General features: G+C 36.9%; 2 protein-coding genes across 9 annotated transcripts in view; one reads left to right on the forward strand and one right to left on the reverse strand.

The window, feature by feature from the left end:
• Positions 1–14,300, forward strand: part of HPS3 (HPS3 biogenesis of lysosomal organelles complex 2 subunit 1) — a 44,039-nt gene extending 29,739 nt beyond the window's left edge. For 2 of the 4 annotated variants that reach the window (XM_050778212.1, XM_050778214.1), the window contains 8 exons: positions 504–684; positions 1,884–2,117; positions 4,026–4,211; positions 4,558–4,746; positions 5,710–5,817; positions 8,890–9,096; positions 9,746–9,836; positions 13,995–14,300. In XM_050778212.1, the coding sequence (XP_050634169.1) occupies positions 504–684; positions 1,884–2,117; positions 4,026–4,211; positions 4,558–4,746; positions 5,710–5,817; positions 8,890–9,096; positions 9,746–9,836; positions 13,995–14,122 (1,324 nt within the window). In that variant the 3' untranslated portion in view covers positions 14,123–14,300. Of the gene's footprint in view, positions 1–503; positions 685–1,883; positions 2,118–4,025; positions 4,212–4,557; positions 4,747–5,709; positions 5,818–8,889; positions 9,097–9,741; positions 9,871–13,994 lie in introns of those variants that run through there. The other 2 variants (XM_050778213.1, XM_050778215.1) reach the window with 2 other exon arrangements.
• Positions 4,299–16,037, reverse strand: part of CP (ceruloplasmin) — a 59,275-nt gene continuing 47,536 nt past the window's right edge. For 2 of the 5 annotated variants that reach the window (XM_050778208.1, XM_050778207.1), the window contains exons 19-20: positions 7,806–7,910; positions 4,299–4,743 (exon numbers count right to left, since the gene is read on the reverse strand). In XM_050778208.1, the coding sequence (XP_050634165.1) occupies positions 7,819–7,910 (92 nt within the window). In that variant the 3' untranslated portion in view covers positions 4,299–4,743; positions 7,806–7,818. Of the gene's footprint in view, positions 4,744–6,175; positions 6,257–7,805; positions 7,911–14,689; positions 15,924–16,037 lie in introns of those variants that run through there. The other 3 variants (XM_050778210.1, XM_050778209.1, XR_007723104.1) reach the window with 2 other exon arrangements.

Here is a 16,037-nt window from a genome sequence, read left to right on the forward strand (position 1 = left end):
TTTGAGAGTAATGTTTATACATTGTTTTGCATATGATTGTTTTCGACTTACTTGATCCACATGAATGGTTAAAAATTAATAAAACAGACTTTTCCTCCTATAAACACCATTATTTTAGAATCTGATCATGAATATTAGAATTAACTTAAATTGTTGTTTTTGTTTCTATTATGAGCAGGCAAAAAGAAACTGCATTAATTAGAAGCTTGTAAAATAAAACTTAGGAGTTTGTTTTAGTTACTAATGGCAGTAGAAAAGTATTTTGGAATTTATATCTTCTGGAAAGCATGATATATTCTATTATAGAATGTGTTAGATATCCAGGTTTAAAAATCACAAATTTGACTAGGCATGGTGGCTCACACCTGGAATCCCAGCACTTTGGGAGGCTGAGGTGGGATGATCACTTGAGATCAGGAGTTTGAGATCAGTCTGGGCAACATAGTGAGACCCTGTCTTTAAAAAAATGACAAATTTCAGGTTTTTTATTTCCTTCCCTTTAGGCTTGACTCCCAGCATTCTCATCTCACCTTGCCATACTATAAGATGTCTGGTTTGTCTATGGCTGAAGTTCTGGCCCGCATGGACTGGACAGTAGAGGATGGATTACAGAAATACGAGAGGGGATTAATCTTTTACATTAATCATTCACTTTATGAAAACCTGGATGAAGAATTAAGTGAAGTGATTATAGTTTTCTGTTTTAGATCTAATATTTTTAACTTTTCATTTTAGTGGTTTATTTTATGTAGTACTCTTTAGAAATCAGGTTCCAAATATTTTTCTTCTTTGATATTCTTTTTCTAAAAAAGTCATGTGCCATTTTCTTCATTAATGAAGATAGAATGATAGCTTGGAAAAGAACTTATGGGTAATCTTCTCATACTTTCTCATTATACAGACAGGGACATGTGGTCTGTTGTAGTCTCAACACCTGCCAGTGACAGTAGCATGTCCTCAGAAGAGCTACACAGAATGCGGCCCTTGCCTTCCATCTTCTCATCTGTAGTCCTTCCCGCAACCCTAATTATCCCTTACTCCGTGTGTCCAAAACTTCACTTACAAAACTCTGACCTTAGGCCAGTGACCTTAAGACATTATTAGGGATTATTTTTAGGGCCGGGCACGTGGCTAATATCTGCAATTCCAACACTTTGGGAAGTCGAGGTGGGAGGATTACTTGAGGCCAGAAGTTTGAGACCAGCCTAGGCAATAGAGCAAGACCCCATCTCTACAGAAAATTTAAAAATTAGCTGGGCTTGATGGCATACATCAGTATGTAGTTCCAGCTACTCAGGAGGCTGAGGCAGGAGGATCGCTTGAGCCCAGGAGTTTGAGGCTGCAGTGAGCCACAGTTACACCACTGCATTCCAGCACGGGCAATACGGAAAAACCCTGTCTTAGAGAGAGAAAAGAGGAGATAACCCCTCATGTATTTCATACATAGTTGGATGCAAATATGCCAAGTTAGAAATTGTGGTATCAAATGTTCTAAGGTTTTGAAATGAAATTTTCTCATACAGTTTACTTAATTGGGTATATTTTGAACTAAATAGTAGTTTTTATGATGGATTTTTATTGTAATTCAATCAGATGTTTATTTTCTTCTTCTGAGTGTTGAAATTAGAAATGCTGGTCATAACCTGGTACATATTTTCATTGTTTTTTCTTCATTATAATCAGCAAAGAGATCACTTCAGGTTATCTCAGGCCTCCCTTGTATTAGTATCAGTTTTGTCTGTTTAAAATTAGAACATAATACTATAGTTTTATCTTACTTGGAATGTTTGTGTCTTGGCTTTTTGCACATGTTTTGCTGATTTTGTTGCTTTCTTCTGACCGACTGACCTTTTATTCCTTTTATTCCTTCTTGCTCACCAAAGGAATTAGCAGCAAAAGTGGTTCAGATGTTTTATGTGGCTGAGCCAAAGCAAGTGCCCCATATTCTCTGTAGTCCTTCTATGAAGAATATTAATCCTTTAACTGCCATGAGCTATCTAAGGAAGCTGGATACCTCTGGGTTTTCATCGATCTTAGTGACATTGACCAAGGCAGCAGTGGCTCTGAAAATGGGAGATCTTGACATGCACAGAAATGAAATGAAAAGCCATTCAGAGGTATGGAGCCCTGCCCAGTGCTAACAGAAGGCTGAAATAGGACCTGGTAATCCTGACGTGTTTAGCTGTCTTCTGGCTTCTTTCTAGCTCATATGTTCTTGGTTGTAATGGAAAACAGACAATGTTAGAAACAAAGTGATCCAAATGGGACTTCGAATCTGGCAAATGAAAAAGAAATAAGACTGATAAATGACAGCAGTGGATATCTAAAGACTTCAACTTAGTGTCAGGTGTGTTCAGAGCACTGAGCTTGTTACTGAAGAACTGGCTGTGCTCCAAGGGGATGATGTGATCTGGCATCAGGGATATGGTGTGTGCACTGGAAAAGAACAGAGTAATATGTATTTAAGAACAGCAAAGGGGCTATTAGCCATGGACTTTAGAAGTCTAGTAGTTGCATAAATAACCTCCACTTGGTAAAATCACAGATAACTTTATGGAGGATTGGACATTTGAATGTTGTACCAAGAAACACAGGCTTCCCCTTGGAAAAGAGGTCATTTAGGGACACTACCAAAGGTGTTAATCATTTAAGGGAAGAAAATAAGAGGTAGTGTAATTGAACACTTATTATTTAGCAGCTCCTTGCATATATTATTTAATTCTTAATAATGCTATAAGGTAGGAGTATTATACAAATGAGGGAATTAAGTATTATACTAATGAGGGAATTAAGACACAGAGAGGTTAAGTAACTCATCAGGATCACATAGCTGTTAAGTGGTAGAACCAGAATTGAACCGGGCAGCCTGACTTCAGAACCTGTGCTCCTGCACTGTTTTCTTGCCAGATTGTGGCCAAAGCCCACAGTATGACTTGGGTTGCTAAAAAAGGAAGAACGTAAGTGCTTTATCGCTGTACAAATGACATGCTTTGTTATGATGAGGAGAGCAAGTCAACATCGGGATGTCTTCTGTTTTGAAGAGTAGAATTCTAGAAAAATGACTTTTCATAATTTTGAAAAAACTTAAGATATATTAGTCGTCGCTTGGTGTTTATGGGAGATTGGTTTCAGAACCTTCTACAGTTACCAAAATCCACAGAAGCTAAAGTTGCTTATATAAAGTGGCATAGTATTTGCATATAACCTATCTACTTTCTCCAATATACTTCAAATCATCTCTGTTACTTATAATACCTAATATAACGTCAACTGCTATGTACACAGTTGTTAATACTGAATTATTTAGGGAATAATAATTTAAAAATCTGTACATGTTCAGAACAGAGGCAGTCCCCCCCCCGCCATTTTTTGGGGGTTTTTTTTGTTTGTTTGTTTGTTTTTGAGACAGAGCTTCATTCTGTGGCCCAGGCTGGAGTGCAGTGGTGCAATCTCAGCTTACTGCAACCTCCACCTCCTGGGTTCAAGTGATTCTCCTGCCTCAGCCTCCCAAGTAGCTGGGATTACAGGTGTGCACCACTGTACTTGGCTAATTTTTGTATTTTTAGTAGAGACGGGGTTTTACCATGTTGGCCAGGGTGGTCTTGAACTCCTGATCTCAAGTGATCTGCCCTCCTTGGCCTTCCAAAGTGCTGGGATTACAGGCATGAGTTACTGCGTTCAGCCATCCCGAATATTTTTGATCTGTGGTTGGTTGAATCCATGGATGTGAAACCCACAGATACAGAAAATTGACTGCATTTTCAAATCAAGTAGAGCTAAATATAAAGCTCTCTACAAAAAATAGGACACCTTGATGCTTAGTGAAATGTTAGTAACTTCTGTGAGACAGTCAGTGGTGTCCTTCTTTGGGTAAGAACTAGCCTTTATAGTCAAAGAAAACATTGTGATTAAATTATTAATAGCTTAACCATGCATTGTGAATTCACTAGCATGTTTAGTATTTCTAAGGTGGACAATCTAAATACAATGTACCTTTTGTTCCTAAATTTCTTTCTTATCTGAAGATGAAGTTGGTATGTGGCTTCATTCTGGAACCTCGACTGTTGATTCAACAGAGAAAGGGACAGATTGTTCCAGCTGAGCTTGCACTTCACTTGAAGGAGACTCAGCCTGGATTGCTTGTGGCTTCAGTTCTGGGCTTGCAGAAGAACAACAAAATTGGAATTGAAGAAGCAGATTCCTTTTTTAAGGTATGTCACTTTGAAAATGTGATTTTTCTGGATGGCCTCATTAAATTGGTGGTGGGGAGGGACAGAATAAGAGAAGTGAGTTTTTCATTTGTTTATTGAGAAAACATACATACATAATCAGTTATAAAAGTACTAATTAAAAGATTATATCTGAAGAAACTTTATTTGTACAACCTAAAATCTGTTTCCTTTAAAAAATGTCTAAATTTTCTTTCGCCATGGCACTAATGCTAATGGTAAATTATTAATTGCATGGCCCATGTGATGCTTTGATATTCAGCCCAGCTGTCGCTTTATCAGTGCTATATTTATCTGGAATATAGAGGCTTCTTTTACTGTTTTCAAGGTGCTTTGTGCTAAGGATGAAGATACAACTCCTCAGCTCTTGGTAGACTTTTGGGAAGCTCAGCTAGTGGCATGTCTCCCAGATGTGGTACTTCAGGAACTCTTTTTCAAGCTCACATCCCAGTACATCTGGAGATTGTCTAAGAGGCAGCCTCCTGACACCCCACCATTGCGAACGTCGGAGGATCTGGTAAGATAATGGAATAATACCTTAAATTTAACCTATGCATTGCCCATTACAAAAACATACCTTCTTCTTTTTAATAATTTGTTATAAAATATAACCTAGTTTTCTATTACCAGGTATCTTATTTACGCAGGAGTTAAAAATACACTTAAAATTTGTCTATAACTGAAGTGGCCTACATTTTAAATAATTTTGTACTCTAAAGAATGTCCTCCACTTATTAATTTCCCTCACTTACTTGAAGTGGTAGCTCAGTTGCCAAAGCGTGGAGAAAGGGACTTCTTCCAGAACATCCCATCTGTCCTTCCTCAGCAGAGGATCATTAAATAGAACATAAGAGAGAAGACATCTGCAGACCTCATTGGTGGGAGAGGAACTGCAGAAGGCTGTGGGAGGGAGACTTCCTTAGTGGGCCCCCATTTCCTGTCTGTTTCACATAAAGGAGCTGTTCTGTAGCACTTGAGGCAGCCAGTAATAACTCTTTCTACCCTTCTTGCTACCCTTCTTGCTCCCAGCCCATTTCTCTCACAGCTCATTAGCCATGGCTAATGGAGGGCTAAGTGGAAAAGTTACCAGCTTCTTGAATAAGCAGGGCTTCTTGGGAATTGTCTTGAGAATTTATGAAAGATATTTTGCCTTCTAAAGAAAGTAGTATTAATAAAAATTATTTCCAATATTCTTGTTAGGTATAATTGGCTTAAATGCAGTATTGTTCTTTTTGCTAGAAAGTGCGTCTTTGGAGTATTTACATTTTAAAGTATATGGAAATATTTAGTGTAGAAGCAAGCAAGACTGAAATATTTTCCAGTGGAATACATTCTTAAAAACTGTCCTTCCCATTCCCAGGAAAGTGTATACCTAATTCTATAACATGGCAGAGAATTAATGATTGCTTGCTCTTCGTGGAATGGATAAGCAAGCTTTTGTTGTTATATTTTGTTTATGAGAAATTCTTTTATGTTTTAGATAAATGCCTGTAGTCATTATGGCTTAATTTATCCATGGGTTCACATCTTAATATCATCTGATTCATTAGCGGATAAAAATTATACAGAAGATCTTTCAAAATTACAGGTAAGTAAAAATACCTCCTTATGAAATTGCATATTACAATGTAGTGTAAGATTAAATTTGCTGAGACCCCAGGTGTCCTGTTAATCTAGAATGTAGAATTTTGAGGGGCAAAATCCATAGTTAGGCATACTCAGGACACTTGGAGGGAATTCCTGCCTGTGCCTGAAACTGCTGATGGATGGGACACCTGTGCTGAGTGGCTGGTTTCGTTGCAGGTGGATGGACAAACTTCACCAAGTCTCCTGGCTGATTTCCTCATTTTCAGGATGCACTTGAAAACACTTTGTGAAATGAAAGTGTGGCAAATGTTTAGTGGTGTTTTTATTGATGTAGTTTGTTTTTGTTAGTGTTGACTTACACATTTGAGGCCTCTCACCCAAGCCAGGCACTACTATTTCTCTTATAAGAAACAGGTCAAAGTAGTCAGTTTATCCAGCTCCTGAAAAGGATTTTTCAGAAATGAGGGGGATGATTAGAGAATGTGGATCATCCTTTAATAATTCTGACTGCAGCAGTGTTTTGGCTGGCAGTGAGAATTAAAGTCTACATTTTTGGTGGATCAGGCTGGGCCACATGAGCGTATGATTTTATTAATGCAGTTTAGTGGCCCAAAGACCAATATAATTCCCACATCTGTTTTCTTTGGTCTTCCCAGTGTAGGCGCTAACATACAAAAATTAAGATTTCCTATTAAGAATTCTGAGTTTCAAGTCACTATTGAAAAATTTAGCAGCTCTGTTAACCCAAGGCCCTCATTGCTTCTGACCTGAGGGTTGGGACTGACCTGGAGCCTCTCCTTAGGCAGTGCTCACACTGTCCTCCCGCACAGTTATCATCTTTAGGGTATCCTGACCCAAATGCTGAGTGTCTGTTTTCCTTATCCCAGCTGCCCTTACGCATCTTCATCATTTGATTGGCCTCTTTAGGCTTTTGAATTTGCAATGCCTCATTTACACTATGGGAACTGATATAAATGTAGTTGTTACTTAGTATCAAATTGGGAATGGGGCTTAGAGGAGGGAAGCTGAAGAGGCCATATTGCTTAGACTCAGCCTTCAGGTGGGGCTGTGGTGTTCCCAGAGATGGCATTATTTATGTGCTTCTTTAAAAAATAACAAAAGAAGATTCTTCTTGTCTCTTGTCTCTAGTACCATTGTGATACAAAGCCTTCTGAGGGCCTAGCCTCAGATTTTGTTCACCTCACAAATATTGCTTGAGCATGTGCTGTAGATGTTATGGGGAGCATTGGACAAGACAGTGGAACTTTGCCTTCCTAGAACATATATACTAATTACATATTTAAAATTGTAATTGGAATAAGTGCTATTAAATTTTCTTGATAAATCTTTAAAGCATATTTATAATCATTGCTTGAAAAAGTATAATTCAGTGATCTTTTAAAATTTGTTTCAAAATATATTTAAAGGAAAATCTTTGCTATTAAAGGAGGAAAATCTTTGCTATTAAATAGCAAAATCTTTGCTATTGAAGGAGAAACATAATCTGCCTAAACTTTTATAATTTTTTTTTTTTATTGGAGATACAGAGTCTCACTCTATTGCCCAGATTAGAGTGCAGTGGCAGTTGTGGCTCACTGTAACCTCGAACTCCTGGGCTCAAGCGATCCTTCCATCTTGGCTTCCCAAAGTTCTGGGATTACAGGTGTGAGCCACTGCACCTGGCCTTATTTTCAAACTTCCTGATTACATGGATAAAACTAAGTAAAAGTTCATGGGTAGTTGAAGTTACGACTAGTTTTATTTTAGTCATAATTTGGTACACATGCCTTGCTCCTTCGTACTGCCCGCACTCCCTTCCCCATTATCTGGATTAGTCAAGAGTTAAATAGAGAGATAATCTCTTTTCTTCCATGTTGGGAGACCCTTTGAGTGAGAGATTATCAACCTTATTTCATCTCTGCCATCTGATTGTCAGGAAATTATTCACATGAATAATTTATTAAACTTGCAGGAAGAAAAGGGACCAACCTTATTCTCCTGGTCATTCCTTGGTAGATATTTGGAATAAAATCATCACACTGACTGTGATTGGATAGATCACATTCCATATTCTCCTGTGAGCCTCAGAAGATGCTGTAGCAAAAAGTAGGCAGGGACAAGAAAATTAGGATATGACCATCTCATCTTTATCCTGGAGAAAGGGAAAATGGAGATTATTTTGGTGGTAGAATCAAAAGTAGTATATATAGTTTAATTGCTTAAAGTATATGTTGGTAAAGTTGTAAATTCCGAGATAATACAGCCCGCTGTTATTCATCTTGTGACAAAGTGGTATGGATAACAACGATTAGTTCTAAACAATCACTTTGGTCTTATTAAGTGTTAAATTGTATTTTTGCATATGTATGTAGCACATGCTTATTATAGAAAATTTGGAAAATGGCAGGCAGGGATGTAAAGAAAACAAAGAGTAGGCTTTGTTGTCCCATCCTGTGTGCTGTTTCAAATTGCCATGCTCTTCCGACAGTATTTCTGTATGTGCATTTACCTATGTAGATTTTATAAAACTGATGATGTTCAGAATATAATTTCATTTTGAAATTTTTTTACTCATTTTATCATAAGCATTTTTTTTATTAACTAGCCTTTGAAAACATAGTTCTGATGGCTGTGTAATGTTCCATTATCTGAGTGTGCCATATGTGTTTACTTATCCTTTGTTGTTAAACATGTAGATTATTTATATTGTGAATACTCTTGCGGTGAACATCATTGGACATAGATCTTTAACCACAATGTTGATTATTCCCTTAGGATAGAGTCCTGAAGAATGTCCATTGGTTTTAATTTGCAGTCCACACAAAGCAAATAAAATAATGTTATTTAACAATGATTGCTTTCTATTAAACAGATCTTTAAACTAGAGGTAGTTTCAAGATTATACTTTACTTAGATTTAGTAAGTAAGGACCACATGCATGTACTCTAATATGGCATTTTTTCTATTTTACTTTTGGCAAGTGAGTGTTTAGTCTTAAGAAACTAAATTCTGTATGTTGTGTTTTAGTTTTTGAGGTGCCTCATTTCATAACATTTCACTTTTCTGTTCATAGTCTCTTATATGTGGTCCTTCATTTGACATAGCTTCCATTATTCCGTTCTTGGAGCCGCTTTCAGAAGACACTATTGCCGGCCTTAGTGTCCATGTTCTGTGTCGTACACGCTTGAAAGAGTATGAACAGTGCATAGACATGCTGTTAGAGAGATGCCCAGAGGCAGTCATTCCATATGCTAATCATGAACTGAAAGAAGAGAACCGGGTATGCTTTTTCAGATTATGTTTTTAGGCTTGATCAGTGATAATCAGATTTGATAACCTCATTTCCTTTCCTGCAAAATGGGGACAATTTATGCTAATCCAACCTCAGGGCTGTGTGGGTCCAGTGAGCATATATGTTAAATAATGTTATGTGTTTTGAGTACTATTAAATGCCGTTAAATATGTGAGATGGTATATTATCATCATTAAAAATCTTTTGTTTGAAGATTAAATAGTTGATGACCTGAAGATTTGGGAACAGTGTATGATGGGAAAATATTTTCTCTGCCATACGGTTTTTAGTTTAGAAATTAGAATAGTTTTGGACCTTAGTTCTTTTTTTTCTTCATTCCTTCCTTCTTGCCACATAAGAGATGATAACGGGATATGTCTGTTACTTCTTGAAAATAGCCATGTACATATGTACAACATATGTATTACTGAGTTTTCAAGTTACAAACCTGACTTTTATGTTATAGTTAAGGCAAAAGACTGGCTGCTGATATAACTTCTGTTATAACAAAGTTAGTTGCCTTAGACAAAATGATGTATTTTTGCCCTGTGCTTTCCTGCACAATCTTCTTATTCTTGTTTGAAATCTGAGAATAAAATGCATCAAACTAAAATTTATTCATTTTTTCCTAAGATAGACTCTGTGGTGGAAAAAACTGCTACCTGAACTTTGTCGGAGAATTAAATGTGGTGGAGAGAAGTATCAGCTCTACCTGTCATCATTAAAAGGTAAAATGATTTTTTTTTTTTTTTTTTGCTTGATTATAAACTTAAAGAGTCTCAGTTTTAAATTTGGTGAAGCCATCTTTCTCAAGTATTTTCATGTGATTCTCAAGTGAGACTGAGGGCCTTTCAGAACCCGTCTGGGGAGCTTCTTTTCGGCATTCACATACCCTCCCTTTGACATTTGATATTCATTTATCTCCTAGTCACAGAACTATGTTCTTTTAACTTAATCCTTTCAAACACTTAACAAATTATCACAGTCATAGAAAATGACAGCATCAATGTTTTAAAATGTGAGTAGTCATTAAGGCAATTACATCTTTTATCAATGATCAGAGTACTTAATTTACTTCATGTAGGAAGTTAAGATCGTTACTGTTAAACATAATTATAAGCAAGTATTCATGAATAACAACCTCAAGGATTTAAAAGTTGAGTATCTAGATTGTACAGTATTTTACAGCATAGTAGTTATTGGAATTTTCATAATTCGTAATCATAAATCTTGATAGATACCTAATCCGCTTCCATACTGCTGTGCATTAATATAATTAGTTAATTGCTTTCCTGATGACAAAGGGTATGGGTGTATCGATTGCAGAGCACATAAAATATTAGAAATTGACAGTGTTGAAATTGTGTTTTCTAGCCAAGACAGTTGATTTTTAAAATGTAAGGCCGAGGCAGTGGCCATTGGAGATTATTTTTCTGAAGATCCCCCTTTAATTAAAGCTGTATGCTTGTGATTGGGAAGGGAAAGTGGTGACTTTATTCTCAGTCCTACCCATCTCCTTGATTGCTTTAGGTTTTCAGAAGATGGAAGTGTCAGGTGTCTGATTGCTTTGCCCTACTTGCATACCCTTTACATAATTTATCACTGACTGTTTGTGTTGGTGGAGCACTTTCCAGTACAGACATCCCACATCTTTACATCTCAGCATCATCATTATCTTAATCAGAAGACTCTTCATCCTTTTCTGATCCACATCCACACACTCCACCCCAACTCACCCATAATCATTCCTCCAAATGTTGCATTTTTCTCTGTCTTCAGAATACATTTGTGTGCATACGTGTGTGTGTGTGTGTATTGCTAATGAGACTAAGTGCCATGTGTGATTTACCTTTATTAGACTGTAATACCTCAAGAGCTGGCATAGTGTTTTATTCATTTTTCATGGTTATACTTTCCTCACCAGCAATATGCCCCTCGTATAGGAAGCATTCTGTAACTGTTCATTGATTAGAAACAGAGACAACTAAAGAACTTTACGTTTGTTTCACAGAAGGGCATTTTCTTAACACTTGTACACTGAGAATAGCCCTGTATTGGGATCTGGAGAATTGGAACTGAGTTCTAGGTGTGCTACTTAGAAGTGTCCTAGAGCAAGCCAGTTTTCTAGTGTCGTGAGACTAAATGAGAAGTTCAGGACTGAATCAAAAGTTAAATGTTAGGCCAAATTGCAAGAGGGTGAGGTTGGAGATGGAGCTCAGGGACTTACATGCTTAGGAGTTTGGATTTCTTATCTCTGTAATACAGCATTTCTCAACCTTGGCACTGTTGACATTTTGGACGAGATAATTGTCCGTGTGCATGGGGGTTTCCCCTGTGCATTTTAGGATATTAACCAGTATCCCTGGTCTCTACTTATTAGATGTCAATACTACTGCCCCAGTTATAACAAGCAAAAATGTCTCCAGATGTTGCCAGATGTCCCCTGTGGGGCAAAATTTTCCTGGTTGACAGCTACCACACTAATGCAGAACCATTAAAACAGGGGTTAGTGGATTGGTTGTTTGTTTTAAGGAAATATTCAGTACTGTTTTTGTAATGAGCCATGTTTATTTTTTAAAATTCTGGTACTGTAGTAAATTACAAACATTAAATTTAAAAATAATTTAAAATCCACCATCCAGAAATAACTATTTTTAACCTTTGACAAATATTTTCTAGACATGCTGAAGAAAGATTTTAAGGGCACATGTTTACATTTAGATAGATCATTTATATGTAACTTGTAGATTTAGGTAGCTGGTGAGTGGAGTAGAGCAAGTAATTTTAACCTTCTCTTAACCTCAATTTTCCCAACTCTAAATCAGGGATAATACCCATTAGTTTACCCTGTTTGGGATGGGGCTTGGATTAAATAAATAAAAACCTCAAAGGATTCTAGAAGGAATTAAAGAGAAGTTATATATGAAAGTATTTTATTAATTTTTAAAGTACTCTATGAATTTAAGATATTGACCTTGTTCTTGGAGTGATAACCTGTATTATCCCCTCCTTATTTGGGAGAAGAGGAGAATTGGGAAGTGGTGATATTTTTGTTGACTCTGTAGCAACTCCACACTAGCTCTCCAACTTAATTTTTTTGTTTCTGAGATACTACTTACAGGTTCCACATTTAGGTAAGTAAACTGCTTTGATAGGAAAACATCAATAATTCATATTTTTCACATATATTTTGCAAGCTAGTTAGTAGTTGCTGTTTATTAAGGTCTGATTTTATGTCAGATGTGCATCATTGTATTTTAGCTGAATTTTCACAGGAACTGTGGAAGCTAGCAGACAGTACAACTACATTATAAATGAGGAACCTAGGACTTGGGAGATGAAGTGACTTTCTTAAAGCCACTCAGTGAGTAGGTGGAAGAGTCTGGATCTCTTCCCAAGTCTCTCTGGATTCCAGAACTAGGAGTCTTTTCTATAAACCATTGCTGCTTTATTCATTAACTATTTAGCAACAAAGGCAGTTCATTCTTTTGTGTAAAGAAAAATTTAGCTGGCTGCATATTGGACAGATGACTTTGGAATGGATCTTATATTTCACTTACTCTACAAATAGAGGAAGTGACGGGCATGCAACGATCACAAGGGAATGGCACTGACATGTGGATAGAAGATGTAAGACCAAGTGGATGTTTATTGGGAACATTGTTCATAACTTTCACCCTTCTATTCCAGGAGAGGGCAGCATGTATCTATTAAGAAGCAGGAGAATCATAAAGTTGCATTTTTTTAAATGTATGTTACATTCCTTAATATTAAAAATGTTCATTGGGGCTGGGCAAAGTGACTTATGCCTGTAATCCCAGCACTTTGGGAGGCCAAGGTGGGCAGATCATGAGGTCAAGAGACTGAGAGCATCCTGGCCAACATGGTGAAACCCCGTCTCTACTAAAAATACAAAAATTAACTGGGCGTGGTGGTGCACACCTTTAGTCCCAGCTACTCGGGAGGCTGAGGCAGGAGAATCTCTTGGACCCAGGAGCCAGAGGTTGCAGTGAGCTGAGCGTGCCACTGCGCTGCAGCCTGGTGACAGAGCGAGACTCCGTCTCAAAAAAAAAAAAAAATCTTCATTAGAACACTGTTGCAGTTTGGGGGGAAAAGAAGTAAATGGTCGTGAAAACAGATTTATGCTTATTAACAACATGAAATGTTACAATAGGAACTAATTTGGGAAAACATTGGTGTTTCTTATCCTATCAAACAATCTTTATAAATTAGCTTTAGTCTAGCCTTAGCATTAAAAAAAAGTATTTAAATGATTGTACTTTTCTTTAGAGGACAGTAGAAATCAATTGCAATATAATATAGTAATTCAGCAATGAAATAATAAATCCAAATTTCATGTGGTTGATATAAAATAAACTTCAAAGGATTCTAATAAGGAAAAATAAGTTACAACCATAAAGAAGCCTATGGATTTAAGAGATTGATTTTTTTCTTTGAAGTTATAACATTTTGTTACCTGAACTAGCTTCTATTTTTTTTTTTTTTTTTCTCCCTGAGATGTAGTCTTGCTCTGTCACCCAGGCTGGAGTGCAGTGGCGTGACCTCAGCTCACTGCAACTTCTGCCTCATGGGTTCAAGCGGTTCTCCTGCCTCAGCCTCCTCAGTAGCTAGGATTACAGGTTTGTGCCACCATGCCTGGCTAATTTTTTTGTATTTTTAGTAGAGACAGGGTTTCACCATGTTGGCCAGGCTGGTCTCGAACTCCTGACCTCATGATCCGCCCACCTCGGCCTCCCATGCTGGGATTACAGGCATGAGCCACCACGCCCAGCCTGAACTGGCTTCTAATTGGTTGGTTAAGTAAGAATAGATTGAATGAAAGACAGAGTTTCCGTTCTAATTCAGATATTCTTTTCTACAAACAGAAACATTGTCAATTGTTGCTGTGGAACTAGAACTGAAGGATTTCATGAATGTTCTCCCAGAAGATGGTACTGCAGCATTTTTCTTGCCATATCTTCTCTATTGCAGTCGAAAGAAATCATTGACTTAAAGGTATCATTTGAAAAATACCATAATGGCATTTGAGACTGAATTTCTAAAAATTGAATGCCAAAGTACAAGTAGAGGAGTTTTTGACTTTATATATATCACACACACACACATTTATGATGCAGATGTTTTCAGGCTGCTTACCTTACCATGTAGTGGTAACTATTCTTTTTTTTTTTTTTTTTTTTTTTTTTTTTTTTTGAGACGGAGTCTCGCTCTGTCACCCAGGCTGGAGTGCAGTGGCCGGATCTCAGCTCACTGCAAGCTCCGCCTCCCGGGTTCACGCCATTCTCCTGCCTCAGCCTCCCGAGTAGCTGGGACTACAGGCGCCTGCCACCTCGCCCGGCTAAGTTTTTTTTGTATTTTTAGTAGAGACGGGGTTTCACTGTGTTAGCCAGGATGGTCTCGATCTCCTGACCTCGTGATCCGCCCGTCTCGGCCTCCCAAAGTGCTGGGATTACAGGCTTGAGCCACCGCGCCCAGCCCATTTCTTATGACCTCAATCAATTTAATTGTCTAGAATGTAAAAAGTGTTTAAGACATAAGAATTCCTCGGAGAAGCCATATATTTTTTAAGGTGGGGATTGACTTTTATTCCAAGGAACAACATCAGTTTGCTGCTGTTGGAGACATGACAATCATTTTCATCCCAAGAACACTTTAAGGAAACATTTTGCAAGTATGCTTGAAAGAATGTCACTAACTGGTCCAGAATTTTATCTTCTTGATTTTTCCAGATTTCTCTATGTTTTTGAGAAAGATGTTAATGTTTTGCCATGGTAAAAAATTTCAAACCTCATTTTTTTTGTTCCTTTTCTTGTTACTTTAAGAAAACTCATGCTCTGTTTCTCTGAATCAAATGAAGAAGTTTACAGAGCTAACTTTCTTCTTGTCTAGCTATTAACATTATTTGTCAAATGCATGTTTTTTTTCAGCCAAAGCCTTGTTTCCATTTTTTGTTGATGTGTACTCTTGCTGTTTTAGCTAGAGTGTATGTGAAAATAAAGAAATATATCATTGTATTCACAACCATGTGTCTTTATTTATAATTTCTTGTTTAAAATTTTTTTAGTTCAAGTTTAGTTCATTGATATTATCCTCTGAATGCAGTTAAGGCTGGGCAGAAATTCTACTCACGTGACATCTGCCACAGGTGTATTTTGAAGCTTTTCTTCTAATGGCAATGTTTATCCTTACCAGGATTTGATCTATAGAATTGTCTCTCAACTCTGCTTTTCAGAATTGGACATTCCAGATAACATCCTTTAGACCATCTCTTCAAGGGTTCACAAAACTCAGATTTGCGTCATTCTATTTTATTTATTTTATTTTTATTTCTTTCCCTCATACCTTGCCCATTCCCTCTGAATATTAGGTGTCATGTCAATGGCATGTTAGAAGGATCAATGGGAAGGCAATGATTGAAAACATTTCAATGAACCTTAATAGTGTTCCTTTGAGGAGCACCCAGGAGAATATCTGGTCATAGATCTTTTTTTAAATGCAATTTTATACAACCCTAATAGTGGTGATATGATTAGACTATATGAATCCATTTTATTAGCTAATGTACAAGTGTCAGTCATGTATCATTATATAGTCTGTTGATCTTTCCATTTGCAAAAAATTAATAGTTTTCCCCCACAAATGCACAAAGTTGTATGTTTTCAGTCTCTTTTAATGTTTATAGTCATTCTAAAGTAACATTCTATTTTACACTTTCACATACATTGTTATGAATCATTGGTTTTTCTCTTTTTTCCACTTATCACCAATTTATTTCAGTCAGCCAGACTTGGTGTCTATAGAAAAAGAAATTTTAAGACCATTATTAAAAATAATAATATGGTTAAAAAATTAGTATATAGTTCTTTAAATGTATTCTAATTTTTTAATGTTACTTTATTCCTGATTCA

This window comes from Macaca thibetana, chromosome 2, assembly GCF_024542745.1.
Source record: "Macaca thibetana thibetana isolate TM-01 chromosome 2, ASM2454274v1, whole genome shotgun sequence".
NCBI classification, from domain to species: Eukaryota; Metazoa; Chordata; class Mammalia; order Primates; family Cercopithecidae; genus Macaca; species Macaca thibetana.